Here is a 15656-nt window from a genome sequence, read left to right as displayed (position 1 = left end):
TTTGTGACAAATATAACCTCAACCAGGTTTATCCAACTGCACAGAAAATATGAAAGAATTTTCTATCAATACCAAAGTAAAGCAGACTAAAGCACACAATGAAACTTTGGATTAACACTTCCACTCACACCTGTAATACAGACAAGTACAGCCCCATCAGAACCAGTATGGTGCTGGAGACCATTAGAATATAGGTAAACCAGATTGTATAAAACTTTCATTCAACAGATAAATGAATGTGCTTCTTCGATCAACCAAAAAACAAAAAAGTAGAAGAAAAACTCTCCATTAGTCAGGCATTTGATTATATGATTAACATTTAAATTTAATTGTGTTCCAATTAAAATGTTCATATTATCAATCTAAGAATCTGAAAAAGGAAAAAGTAGATATCATTCAATGTAGATATTTGCATCCTAAGTCCACCACTAGAAGTATAATTATTAATCAATAATGAAAATAGCATAGGAATATCATAAATACCTCTTTACTGTCAGGACTCCAACTAACAGCATAGATGCTACCATTGTGACCTTCAGCAGATAGCTCCCCAATCTTTTCTCCTGTCCTCCCATCATATAGTATACCTTTCTTATCTGAACTTACACTGATAAACTTGCTTCCATAAGGAGAAAACCTTACACAATTGACAAAGTTGGAATGTTCCCTGCACTTCAAACAATAATGTTTCCTTTACATACTACCTTTGTTCGGTAAGACACAATCAAGAACATCTTCCTCAGAACATTATATTTTATTATGGCCACAAGCCTACATTGCTACAATGCCATGAATGAGTTTTTTATCATTGACATAAAATTAAAATAATGACTACATTTCTCCTACAAGAAATTTTGAAAAAAAAAAAGAAAAAATACCAAGCACTCGATGTTAATTAATATGAACCCTAGAACATTTTTCCAGAAGTTTTGCATTGGACTCTGCAAATCAAGGACACGACTGTTGCTCCAAAATAAAGAGTATGCTTCAACAATTAATGGGGAAAGGCATCTTGTAAACAATGTAGCCAAATCACACCAATGCACAATATTTGATGGGCCAAACAAGCAATGCAAGGAAACTTGAATAAATGTTATGTTTCTGCGTTCTATCTTGAACCAAGAGGCTACCATGAATTAAAATCTTAGAAGGATGAAGACATCTAACACTCAATCCAATTGCATCGATCAAAAGATGGCAGGTTTAGTGGATACTTAAGGGAAGTTTTCCACTTTTTCACTTTTTCTGTTTTGGTTAGCTTAACTGGAGTGCAGACCAGTGAATTAATGAGGTAACAAAAATAAAGGGTTCATATACATCATGATGACCAGTTTAGAGGTTTATCCCAGGGTTACCGGAAGTACCATAGGACATGGGGAAGCATGCTTCTCCGAAGCGTATTTCGGAGGCGCGAAACGTGGCGCTTCCAAAATGCATCTTTTTTTCCTTTTTTTGTTTTTTCCTTTTTTTGTTTTTTCCTTTTTTCGCTTCCCCCTCACTTCCCGCTTCCGCTACCCGAATCGCTTCCCCAACTGGCAACTCTGGTTTATCCTTTGAAGTACAATATGTTATAAGGAAGCATTACATGAGAGTCAAAATTGATTGGCTAGTGAAGTCCTTTTTTGTATTCAAGACCCAATAGGTCAAAAGATATAGTTATGAAGGGCATTTTTGTAAACTGACTTAAATTACCTTTATAAGGGTCAATATGAGAGGGATAGGGCACGATTCCAGCCCCTATTCTCTTTCTCCCTTGTCTTTTCTCACTTCCTCTCTTTTCCTATATCTTCTTCTTCCTCCTCACTCACTCATTTCTCTTACCTTGTTTCACAGTTCGCACACACCACATATTCTTTCACACATCAAAGGAACATAATCATGTTACCATCAATCTGAAGATGGTATCAGACCAGATGAAGATATGAAGGGCAATTTTGAAGCATACATCAACCACAAAATGACAAGGGGATTCATGACCTGCCACATGGGAGCTCCAATCAGTTTTGGTTGCATTCATGCAGATAATATTTCAGAAGATTTTGGTTAGGGAGCTCCAAAATCCAAAATTCAGTTTTTAAACATTATAACAAAAAGTATTCTTAGGTATTTCCAAAAAATCTATGTAGTATAAACCTCCTTCTTTACAGCCTTCTCCAATCAGCTTCCCTGAGAGACGATCCCGCACTCATAAACCAATAGAAGAGAAAGAAACATTATACCAAAGGTCACATAATTAAGAGACAAATAAAAGATTTAGGCTTAACTTGGGAATATATCTAATTTTTTGAATAAAAAATCTCTTTAAAATATTTTCAAAATTTCTTATTCCCTTTATCTCAAGAGATATTCTATCAACAATAAAAAACATTTGACTCGCTTGAGTTATGACATCCAGATAAAATATCACAATTTAGTGTCATATGAAATGAGGCACATGAGCCAAGAAGCCAAAGAGACTTACTGGGATCAAAGATGCCAACAGAAGAGACCGTAGCTTCGGTTGGTGAAGCTCCTTTGAATAGAGGTTGAAGAGCTTCTACAATTTGAGTCAAGGACATGCTCTCAATAGTTGATTCTTGTGTAGCTTTGAATTCACTTGACTCTTGAGCAACGGAGGCTACCTTCTTCTCATAGGGTATCTTTAGTTTAGGACAATATATCTTGACATACCCCGGTTCACGACAATAATAGCAAATAATTTATTTATTTTTTCAAACTCATTGTCTTGCTTTCCATAGCTATCATTGTTTGGTCTCTTATAATGTGATAGTTATAATGTAGTAGTTGGTAAGCATGGACATGGTTTCTCAGCCTAGACACGGCTATGACCGAATTATCATCATCTTTAAATGTCTTTTTTTTAGTCTATTTTCTTTTATACTTAGCTCTTCAATAGAGAGAACTTCTCCTTTATGAAGAAAAGCCGATTTAGTAGACTCAAACTCCGGTCTTAGACCATTGATGAATTGATAGAAATGTTTCACATCAATTTGTCTTTGACGGAGTTCTATGTCTTTGGGATAATGTCCTTGTGACTCAAGAAGAGCAAACTCATTCCAAAGGTCGAACAACTTACTAAAATATTCTCTAATACATTTTTCTCCTTGAATCATAGTGTGTACCTTGTCTTACAAGTTGCAAATGTGGGTAATATCTTTAAGACTATGTCACAGGGACTCTTCAACTAGGTGCCGCACTCACATCGCACCCGCACCCGATGCGATCAACCTGACCCTGGGTGCAGTCAATGCACCCAGGGTCATTTATGTCCAACTTTTTGCCGCATCCCCGCACCCAAGTTTTTTTAAAGTGTCGCACCCCTGCCCCTGCACCTGCACCCATGTGACATAGATTTAAGAGAATACATTTTCTTAAGATAGTCTCATGCAAATATTTATTTGCATGTTCAAATTTAGCTAGACTCAAGCACTTCTTGATATCAAGACTACTAATGACCCAAGACATAATCTTGGCATGCCCCATTCTCCATTCTTTCCATTTTTTCTCATATGTGGCCATAGCCATAAAGATTCAAATAGAGATACATGTTTAAATTACTTTGAATAGAAAGCTAATCTAGTTTGATCTAATTTCAAATCTAACAAATATGTTAATCAAATCCTCAAACTGTATGAATCCATATGTATATATGAAACTTAAACCTTTATGAATGTGCAATTAGATTTTCTAGAGAAGCGTCATTTGTTAGTAGCCTTTTCCCTTATCGGTTAACTTACTCTTTTATCATTTATATATCCATAACCTATGTTAACTGTTAAGAAAAAGAAAGTTTGCCAAGCCCCTCATGTTCTTGTCATATTTTCTGCTTTTTGCCATTTTTATAACCTTCCAGCCTTAAACACAGAGGGAGAGAGACCTAAATTAGTAAGTGTTCCTGATGTGCTCAGACTAGATTCATAACTATATCGCTCTCATGAAGGGGGCTTGGCAGTTATAATGTATTTTGAAGCAATATTATCAAGATATGAACTGTGATATGGAAACCAGCAGGGCCCATCCTCTAGGACAGAAAAGCTCTCTAGTTATGGCTTGAAAAATCTGTTTAGATTTTTGGTAGAAAAAGTGGTAGTCCTGTCCCTACAAGAACAAAGATCAATTATATTAAAACATTTACCTAGACGGTGCAGTTAATTTAAACCTGTGTTGGCCATTTTAGGAATAATAGTTTAAATGTTATCTTCAATACCCTGATATATTCCCCTTGGATGTTATTAGTTAATTCTCTTACTAGTTTTAAACAGACTACACATCAGATAAAGGGCAGGTATACATCTCCCTCACTAGAGCACATAATTCCTTACAATTTGGAGAAAATATTATTTACATCATGTGCATTGCTTTTGGAAAATGTCATTCAAGCATGAAGATACTAGGAACACTTATTTATACCATGATTTTATATTCCATTGCAAGTTAAACGTTATAGTAATGTTTCAAGCCAGAGTGCACTCCTAAAGTTTGAGAATGGTCATTATTTACTTAAAAGCTAACACATCATATACTGAATAGCTATTAGAATTTCATTTGCTTCGACAGGCTAACATGTCACGCTTCAGTTCCTGCATTGGATCCTCATACCTTTACCAAAAAAGAAAGACAATGTACCAAAGGATTCTTCATACAAAACAATTATGTTAAAACAGCTGAACCTTTAGCAAATTTGCACTATCCTTGACCTAATATAGTATAAATCAATCTCTTAAAACCATAAACAAGACTAACCTTTGTAACAGTTTGAACCTAAATGGTGGTCCCTCATAGAAATTCACCAAGTAATCTTCTCCACATGTAACAATACGAAAAGGTCTTGTAGGCTTGAATGCACAACTTAAGACATGTCTTGAATGACCGTCAAACTCACCAACAGTTGATCCTGAATCCCACCTACAAACAAAAACAAAAAATACAACAAAGAGAAGGAGATCACCATGACAAAGATGGATTAAACTATAAATTGTGCAAAGCACAAAATACAACCGAAACAAATTTAAATGTAAAATATCAAGGCAATCTCAATCAAACTTCACATATGGTAAATAATGCTAGAAAAAAAAAAGATATTATCTCTATCATAAACAGAATGTCAATGATAGAAAGACAAAAAAATCACCCTTTCCTTACTCTTTGAGGTATCAAAAGAAAATGGAATTAGCAACATTATGCATGCTTGCTTTGTCATTTTTTAATTGTGTGCAAATGATTCAATTATAAATAATAAAAAAACTACATGTGACGTGCACTAAATGGAATTAGCAACATTAAACTGTTTAAGAGAAAAAAGTTTGTTCGGTTCTGAGTGCCAAACGTGTAAGCCTGTTAGGTTATTAGTGGACAGGGTCACACGCATTTACTTTTTTTTTCCCTTTTTTTCGACAGTACCATTGGGATTCGAACTTACAACCAACACAAGTGACGTGCACTAACTGCTCTTGCCAGATAAGCGGATCTCCCGTTGGTATCTAATTTTTTTCTATTATATTTTTTTATAACCCAAAGAAGAATAAAAAATCATCACCGACGGCAGATTGTCGGTCCCTCATATTTTGCTTGCACTCTGAGACTAGGCCATGGGTTAGATTTAGATGGTGCATTCATTTATGTGAATCCATTGGCATTCATAAACGATAGGACGAACTCGGTCTGGATTCAAGTGGGTCCGGCATCCTACTCTGTCCTTGAGGGACCTTTTACCAGACTGGCTTTTGAGAAAGCTACGATTCCGAGTCGACCAGACGTTTGCTGCATGGATTGTCAAAGTTGGGCCGCATTTAAAAAATGTGACGCCTCTTTTTCTAGTCTTTTGGCTACGATGAAACAAACATTTAGCGGCGTTTTCTTGTCAAGGAATAGGGTTCTGCGGCACTTCTTTAGTGGATTCCTCTGCGGCGGAAACTAAATGGGACCCACATGAGAACAGTTTTTCGAGAAAAATGAGAGTTAAGTGTGTAAAATGACACACCCGTCGAGGCATTTTTCCATACGCCATGTTTGTTTTGGCATTGTAAGTTCTGCAGAAACGCACGCCCATCGATGCATTTTTTGCGAAAAAACTTGAATTTTCCATGACACACAAACACCCCCTTAAACATCACAGTTAAAATTGTCATGTTGGCATCGGTGAGTCTCAGTTTTTTTTTTGTTACCTTTTCTTTCTTATTTTTAATAAGCAAGATGGGGTTAGGCCGACTCCACCCGTTACACTACATACCATTGGGTTTTGAACTTGCAACGTTCCATCACATGGTGACTTGCACTAACAGCTCCTACCAAACAAGCAGAGCCCCCGTTGGTTACCTTTTATTAATCCTTTCATACTTCTCTCAATTAAATTGAACTGGCAAGAGCTTTTAAAAATCGATGCCTATTTTTGTATGATAGATCATTCCCATCCATGAAAATGGAACAAACAGGTCTTTGAAATATAAAAAACATTATTTTTTGACAAAATATTATTATGTAATATATACAAATTGGGGTCTCAGGTTCATGGCGTTATCCCTCAACTTGCTCATCAAACAGCAAAAAAAAATAAAAAGAAAAAGACAATTCTCCCTCAATCAACACAGCTTATTTGTCTCTTCTGGTTCATTTTTTATGTTTGTAAATGTAGCTATGAGAAACTCAAAGTTAACCAAGCAATGGGTCAAGTCAAGCTAGATGATGGGTTCAGGGCTAGTCAAACTCTTCCTATTTATTTCTTGTCCTAAGTAAGATTATGTTAAGACATTGCCAAAATACATATTTGCTCCTAATTAAGTGAGTCATTAGTAGCCAAAGCTGTGTTGTTGGTAGGAGCTGTCAGTGCATGTCTCCTTGTAGTGGGAAGTTGCAGGTTCAAAACCCAATGGTAGGTTGAATAACTGATGGGGTCTGCCAAACCCCACCTTGCCTTTCAAAAAAAAGAAGTGAGAGCCATTAGTCTCTTAGCCTAGTTGATCATGTCTCATTAATTTATAACCTTAGGGAGACTGGTCATGCCCTTCAACGGACAAGATGGCGTGGATGCCAATTCCTTGGGTGGTAAGTCATGGATACAAATATAGTAAGTAGCAAGTCATGGAGATGTGGATTGGTATCCCCAAAGGGTTTTGTGTAATGGAAGGGCCCTTGGCTGCTAGGCGGGTGGTTAGAGTTTCTCACAAATGTCAGCCCCTTGCATTATGAAGGGTAAGGGTATCATGCCTTTAGCTCGTGCCGAAGCAAGACGACTCCCTAAAGACAAGGTGTGTCTCAGGGGGTTTACACCGTGGTATCAACGGCTGAATGTGCGATATGCATAGCCAGCGCAGGGTCTGATTTCGCAGGTGGTTTCAACATTCCTCATAAAAAAAAGACTTCTTGATGTTTAATAGAGTCTTCCTTTTATATATATATAGTTAGTTAGTTAGTTAGTTAGTTAGTGGAGATGTGCATACAATATATACATAGTTAGTTAGTTAGTTAGTGGGGATGTGCATACAATATTAATGAGTTGAAATGAGCAATATCTCATAGCTCGTGTTATTTTATGTGAATCTTTATAGATATGATCTACATGGTCTATTTGGTTGGGATCAAATTTTTTGTTTCATGGGAATCCAGTTTATGCAAGTGTTTTTTTTTGGTGATTCAAAAATCAATGGTCACAAATGCTCAATTTTTTCATAGCTTAAAAAAAGTTTCTTTTGTTGAAAAAATGTGATCGATATAAAACTCGGTTGTTAGAAAAAGAACACCGTGGATTATCATGGGTTGTAGATTTTGGACCTTCTTATAGTTGGACGGTCCCTCTTCCTATATATAGAGCACCTACTCCCATCTAGTAAAAGGTTTGGGTTTTCCAAATCTTGTAGTTTTTTTTTTTGTTGATAAGACCTTATAAATGTGATCTATATGCATTTTTAAACAGAAAACAAGTTTTAGATCATGCGATTGTAATCATTGTATAGGTTTTTTAAGACCTTAAAAAAATCAACGGCCTAAAATGTAGCAAAGTTTCATGATTTAAAAAATCTTATTTTATGTCCAAAAACATGATCCGGACATGATTCTTATCAAATAACTATGTTGAACACGGAGTCCGATTGAGAAGATACTACATCTATGATTTTACTATGTGTGTAGGTAATCCCGAAGCAGCTTAGCATTACTTTATATATATATATATATAGGAAGATGGATCCGTGCTAAACCGCATGCTAAATGGGTTTTTGGGCTTCTTCGGTGCTTTTTATGCAGTTTTAGCTCTATAAATGTGTTGGGCATGGTGGATTTACTAAGGATCCACACCTGGAATAATGTTTGGAGCCTAAAAATTTTACAAAGATTTTGGACCGTTGTTTTTTTGAACCTTATAAAAACCCACCCATATATTGGAATCAAATGCTTCAAGAGCTGATCCCTATAAATCAAGTACATAGATCACATTACGGTCAGAATTTAAAAGTAAAATGAAAAAAAGGACAGAAAAACCCATTTAGCATGTGGTTTAGCAACAAATGAGTTTAGCACAAACTCATTAATATATATATATATATAACCTTGGTTCCATTCGCAGGTAGATCATAGATCAACCACCAATGGGGTAAAATTCTGAGGTCAAGACTTTCGCCCTCGCGCCTATGCTGGGCTTTGGCTTAAGTAATTCTTGTTTGATTAAATTTCACAATTTATCCCCTACTGTTTGGTGCACTGAAATCTATTGTCAAACAACCGAGGCATAGAAAGTAAGGTCGTAGCTCTAGATCATAGGGTTTTATTGTTGTTGTAACTTGCAATTAATGGGAAAAAATCACAATCACATTAGAAACGGTTGAAGGCATACATGTATACATTATGTTTACACTTTAAAGTGATAATTTCCTACTAAAATTCTAATATATGATACAAAAGGGCAGCCTTTAATTTTGCTCCCAATACATCACTAAGCCATGCCTGCGTATGTCAAATCAACCTCTTTCACTTTCTTACTAATATTATATTTCCATGCCTCTCTCTCTATTTGGTAGATTTTTTTTTCTATAAACTTGAGTAAGGCCCTGTTTGGAAGCTGTCAGTATGTGGCAGGAATGGAAATTTTTGTGTGTATATTGTTGGGGTTAAAACGGATGTACTGGGTCTCCCCACGAGTGTGAATTGATGGAAACAATACGACGATGACACTGGTAGAAAAATAAACCAAAACAAACCAGTAGCGAAAATAAAAACAGCACACAACGATTTACGTGGTTCTCTCTCAACTGAGGTACGTCCACAGCGACCAATAGGTCAACAACTTTTACTATCTTCAAACAAAGATTACAGAGTGGCCAAAAGGCATAAGCCTTACAAATACACAAGGTGTAACGAAATGAACAAGAGGATATACCTCACTGAGGAACAAAGAACGAATGATCTGAAGAATCAGCTTGACAAAGTTGTCCTGAAAGAAGTATCGTAGCACTTCTTGCTTTTTGTTCCCTCCGCACCTTTTCGGTGCCCTAAAAGTGTTTCTCACACTCTCTCCCTAATGTTCTGCCTTTTTTGCTCTCTTCCGCTGCTTTTGTTCTCTCATCCATCCCCTAAATAGAGGACGAGACTCGCATTAAATGTGGAAGACTAAACGTCCTGCATAACTTACGATGTGCCTGAAGTGCCTTATCACAAATCGCTATCCAGTGATAACCACAATTCGTCATCCAGCTGAAGCACATAATGTTAACCACAAATCGCTATGCAGCTGAAGGCACTCACCACAAATTGCCATCGACAACTCGCTGAACCTCAAACTCTGAACAACTAAAGCATCATTCAGCTGAGAGGACTTCTACAAATCACTATCCAACGAATACTCCAAATCGTCCTCGAAAAGATCAAGCATCGTGCTTAGAATTATGCAGCGATACTGAATGTGCATCGAACCAATGGATCCCACAAAGGAGGAAACCGCAACAATTCTCCCCCTTCCCGACTTATGTGGAAGCTTCTTCCATTCCTGCTAGGAATCGACACTTCTCATGCTTGTCCTTGGTCAGCATATCTGATGTATTGTCATCAGTATGCACTTTCTCTAGTTGCAGCAATTTTTTATTCAAGACATATCGAATCCAGTGGTATCAAACATTAATATGTTTCGATCTTGAATGAAACGAGAAATTCTTACTCAAATGAATAGGACTTTGACTATCACAATGAAGAACATACTCTTCTTGCTTCAAGCCCAACTCTTGCAAGAATTTCTTCACCCACAACAATTCTTTACTGGCTTCTATAATGGCAATGAACTCAACTTCTATAGTGGAGAGAGCTAGACATTTCTGTAATTTCGACTGCCATACAACTGCTCCCCTGCAAAAGTAATCAAATACCCAGAAGTAGACTTTCTACTGTCTACATCACCAGCCATATCAGAATCTGTGAATCTATCAAGAATGGGTTCACCCTTTCCAAAACACAGACTCATCTTTAATGTGCCCTGAAGATACCTTAGAATCCATTTCACTGCTGCCCAATGTTCTTTCCCTGAATTTGACAGAAATCGACTAACAACTCCAACAGCATGAGCTATGTCTGGTCGAGTACAGACCATAGCATACATCAACGAACCTACTGCCGAAGCATAGGGAATTTTCTGCATCTTTGTTCCTTCTTCATCATTTGTAGGACATTGTCTTGAGCTAAGTTTGAAATGGCCTGCAAGTGGACAATTAACAGGCTTTGCTTTGTCCATGTTGAACCTCTCAAGAACCTTTCTGATATACTTTTCTTAAGATAACCATATCATCTCATGTGATCTGTCATGAACGATTCTCATCCCAAGAATCTGCTTTGCTGGACCTAAATCCTTCATGGCAAATGTCTCACTTAGCTCCAACTTTAACTTGCTAATCTTGCTGATGTCTTGGCTCACAATCAGTATATCATCCATATAAAGCAAGAGAATGATAAAATTACCATCTGGAAATTTCTTCACAAACACACAATGGTCTGTGGAGGTTCTTGAGTATCCATGCTCATTCATAAAGAAATCAAATTTCTTATACCACTGCCTTGGTCTTGCTTCAATCCATACAAGCTCTTCTTCAACTTGCAAACTAGGTGCTTTTTACCCTTGTCAATGAAACTCTTAGGTTGCTCCATATAAATTTCTTCTTCCAAGTCACCATATAGAAATGCAGTCTTCACATCAAGCTGTTCAACTTCCAAATTCATGCTTGCAGCTATATCGAGCACAGTTCAGATGGAGGGCATCTTCACAAGTGGTGAGAAGATCTCATCAAAGTCAACTCTTTTCTTCTGAGCAAAACCTTTCACAACAAGACGTGCCTTGTATCTAGGTTGAGAGTTGTTTTCATCAGTCTTCTACTTGAAGACCCATTTGTTCTTTAACACCTTCTTCCCTTTAGTTGTCTTTACCAGATCAAAGGTGTGATTCGCATGCAATGAATCCATTTCTTCTTTCATTGCCTTAAACCACTCAGACTTGTTTTCATCCTCCAAAACTTCTTCAAAAGTTTCTGGCTCACCTTGATCTGTAATCATCACATACTCATTTGATGAGTATTTTCTGGATGACTGTTTTTCTCTAGTGGATCTCCTTATCGGAGTCTGAGGAAGTGACTCTTGGGGTGTTGGCTCCCCCTCAATTTCTGACTCAACACTTCCTTCCTTTGCATCATTGCGAGGAGGTGGAATCTCCTCCACGAAATCATGAACAGTTGGCGCATCTAGGGGATCTAAATCAATAAGATCACCTGTACTGGACTTTGATGGCTCAGACTCACCAATGTCTTCAATGGTCTAATCTTCCAATAAGACAACATCTTGACTTCTGACCACCTTTTTATCAATAGGGTCATACAGTCTGTAGCCAAATTCTTCATGTCCATAGCCAATGAATATGCATTGCTTGACTTTTGGATCAAGCTTGGACCTCTCTTCCTTCGGAATGTGAATAAATGCTCTACAGCCGAACACTCTTAAGTGTCCATAGAAAGGTTCTTTTCCTATCCAAACTTTCTCTGGAACATCTCCCTTCAAGGGAATAAAAGGAGACAAGTTGATAAGATCAATTGTTGTCCTCATTGTCTCACCCCAGAAAGATCTTGGCAATTTAGAGTGTGACAGCAAACATCTGACTCTCTTAAGAATGATGTGCTTCATCCTCTCAGCAACCCCATTCTGTTGAGGTGTCATCCTTATAGTTCTTTCATGCTTGATGCCATGATTGGTGCAATACTGATTAAATGGCCCAATGTATTTGCCACCATTATCCGAGCGAACACACTTCAACTGCCTGCCAGTTTCTTATTTAGCCATGGCCTGAAAGTGCTTGAATACATCTAGAACTTGGTCTTTAGTCCTCAGTGTATAAGCCCAGACTTTCCTAGAGTGATCATCAATGAAAGTCATAAAGTACAATGCACCACCAAGTGTCTTGACCTTTAAAGGTCCACACACATCAGAATGTACAAGATTTAGAACATGAGATTTTCTAGATGCAATGCATCTATGGAAAGAAACTCTATTTTGTTTACCATGGAAGCAATGAACACAAGGTTCCAAAGATGTACCTGCTGCACCTGTCAGGAACTCTTTCTTAACTACGACTTGCAGCCCCTTCTTGCTCATATGCCCAAGCCTTCTATGCCATAATTTTGTGGACGAGCCAGTCTCCACAACATTCACAACACTCTTCCAGATCTTCGCTTACAAAGTGTAAAGGGAACGAGCCTTTGTTCCTCTGGCTATCACCAATGAGCCTTTGGTTAGCTTCCACCTTCCATCACTTTAGGTGTTGTTATAGCCCTCATCATCTAACTTTCCAGCAGAGATCAGATTCAGTCGGATGTCTGGTACATGCCTCACATTTTTCAGCAACAACTTACAGCCAACACTTGTTTCCAAGCAAATGTCGTCCATGCCAACAATCTTTGACACATCTTCATTTCCCATTCAGACATTACCGAAATCACCTTGTGAGTAGGAAGTGAAGAAATCAACCCGTGAGGTAACATGAAATGAAGCTCCAGAGTCAATCACCCAATCGGTCTCCTGATCGATCAAATTTATGCTAGTGCCATCACAGACAACCATGAGCTCTCCATCTGTGACTGTGGCACCTTATTTTTCTTCTGAGCTCTTCTCTCTGTTCTACTCCTTAAGCTTGAGCTTCCTGCACTGTCGCTTCATATGCCCCTTCTTGTGGCAATAATAATACTCGACGTCTTTCTTTGAGCTCGAGTGTGAGTGGCCTCTGGATTTGCCATGGTAGTGCAAAGCCCTGCTCTTACTTCTGCTTCTCCCCCTGTTTTCAATCACAAGCGCCTTTGAGGTAGAAGGACCTAATGACTTTCTCCAGGACTCTTCATTCAACAGACTGCTGGTAACTTTGCTCATCGTTACCATTCCATCAGGTGCAGAGTTACTGACTGTGACCACCAAGGTTTCCCAACTCTCAGGAAGGGAAATAAGAGCAACAAAGTTTGTAACTCATCATCAAAAGTGATTTTCATTGTGGCCAACTGATTTACAATGCTTTTGATCTCATTCAAATGCTCTGCAATAGAGCCGCCCTCTTTATACTTGAGGTTCACAAGCTTTCGAAATAGAAAGGCCTTATTCACTGCTGCCTTTCTATCATAAAGGCTCTCTAGTTTGGTTCAAAGACCATGCGTCAAAGTTTCTATGGATACATGATGAAAGACACTATCATCTATCCATTGTCGAATGAAACTGATCGCCTTTCGGTCTAGTTTTTTTCATTCGACATCTTTCATCTCTTCTTGTTTGCCTCTCACACCGTCTATGGGTCCATCCAAATCTTTATAACCCAAGAGGTCTTCTATTTTAGTTTTCTATGCCATCCAGTTTGTGCCATTCAAACTGATCATACGCCCAATGTTATTCTCCATGACTTCACACACAAATATACTAACCAAATCTCTGATACCATGTGTTGGGGTTAAAATGGATGTACCGGGTCTCCCCACAAGTGTGAATTGATGAAAACAATACGATGATGATAGTGGTAGAAAAATAAACCAAAACAAACTAGCTGCAAAAATAAAAATAGCACACAACGATTTATGTGGTTCCCTCTCAACTGAGGTATGTCCACGACGACCAATAGGTCAACAACTTCCACTATCTTCAAATAAAGATTACAAAGTGGCCAAAAGGCATAAGCCTTACAAACACACAAGGTGTAACGAAATGAACAAGAGGATATGCCTCACTGAGGAACAAAGAACGAATGATTTGAAGAACTAGCTTGACGAAGCTGTCTTGAAAGAAGTGTCGCAACACTTCTTGTTTTTTTTTTCCTCCGCACCCTTTCGGTGCCCTAAAAGTGTTTCTCACACTCTCTCCCTAATATTCTGCCTCTTTTGCTCTCTCCCATTGCTTTTGCTCTCTCATCCATCCCTTAAATAGAAGACAAGACTCACATTAAATGCGGAAGACTAAATATCTTGCATAACTTACGATGCGCCTTATCACAAATCGCTATCCAGCGATACCACAAATCGCTATCCAACGATAACCACAAATCGTCATCCGACTGAAACACATAACGCTAACCACAAATCGCTATGCAACTGAAGGCACTCACCACAAATCGTCATCGACAACTCGCTGAACCTCAAACTCTGAACAGTTGAATAGTCATTTAGCTGAGAGGACTTCTACAAATCGCTATCCAGCAAATACTCCAAATCATCTTCGAAAAGATCAAGCATCGTGCTTGAAATTCTGCAGTGATACTGAATGTGCATCGAACCAATGGATCCCACAAAGGAGGGAAACCCAACATATATCTCATCAAAGGGTGTTATTCTATAATATCTGCCCAACAGGTCTCCCGCTAACTCGAGTGAGCATTCAAATATTTGTCCCACATTCGTTCGTGAAGGTACTCTTAATGGATTGAATGCCATATCAACTGGTGTCCCATTTTGCAAATAAGACATATCCGGTCTAGGCAATTTTTTTGAAATGAAACTTTTTTTCCTATGACTTCCGACTACTTTATCGCCCACTTTGATTTTACGGGAGATTTACCACTTCCACATGTGCATCTGTTTGGAATGCAACTAAAAAGTTGGAAATAATACTGAAAGAACGTTAGGAAGGTTGTTGAAGCAGTCACCTGTGTGAGATCTGGTGTAGTATTTGGTAACTACCACCTCATGTAAGTGGGATGTAAAATGTGGAATTGGACGTGTCAAATACCATCTCACTTGCATCATTTCTTACAACTCTATCCATCACCAACAATTCTGGTGTTGGTATTCCCACTCTGGCTACTTCTGACAACTAGTTTCCAAACATCGCCTAAATCTATGAAACCCATCCATTTGGATGGGCAAAATTTCATGTTTATGCATCCGCACAAATATACGTGTGGTGTTGTAGTTTCAGTTTGGGTTACAAACTCTGTAGCGCATGTACAAGAGAGAGAGAGAGAGAGAGAGAGAGAGAGAGAGAGAGAGAACATTCACCATTCAACATTACCAAAATACATCCAACAAAATATTGGATGGGAGAGACAAAAGAGAAACATAAGAGCAAAACAGCCACAATCTAGATGGCGATTGTACATAGTTCAGAGTACAAGTCAATCAGCCCCTCCCCCCTACTATGTAATTTAAGAGCCAGATACACATCAGACATGACCC

The 15656-nt window shown here is 38.1% G+C and overlaps 1 protein-coding gene across 1 annotated transcript in view; it reads right to left on the bottom strand.

Annotated features, from left to right (window-relative positions):
* The window catches only part of LOC149829702 (actin-interacting protein 1-2-like), a 47962-nt gene that overhangs the window by 28334 nt on the left and 3972 nt on the right, over nucleotides 1-15656 (bottom strand). The window contains exons 2-4 of the mRNA XM_090015264.1: nucleotides 10183-10326; nucleotides 4744-4905; nucleotides 484-667 (exon numbers count right to left, since the gene is read on the bottom strand). Coding sequence (XP_089871390.1) covers nucleotides 484-667; nucleotides 4744-4905; nucleotides 10183-10326 — 490 coding nt within the window. The remainder of the gene's footprint in view (nucleotides 1-483; nucleotides 668-4743; nucleotides 4906-10182; nucleotides 10327-15656) is intronic.

This window comes from Nuphar pumila, chromosome 8 (genome assembly GCF_984573655.1).
Source record: "Nuphar pumila chromosome 8, dmNupPumi1.hap1.1, whole genome shotgun sequence".
Taxonomy (NCBI): Eukaryota; Viridiplantae; Streptophyta; class Magnoliopsida; order Nymphaeales; family Nymphaeaceae; genus Nuphar; species Nuphar pumila.
Note: the sequence above shows the minus strand (reverse complement) of the source record. Positions and strands in the feature narration are given on the sequence as shown.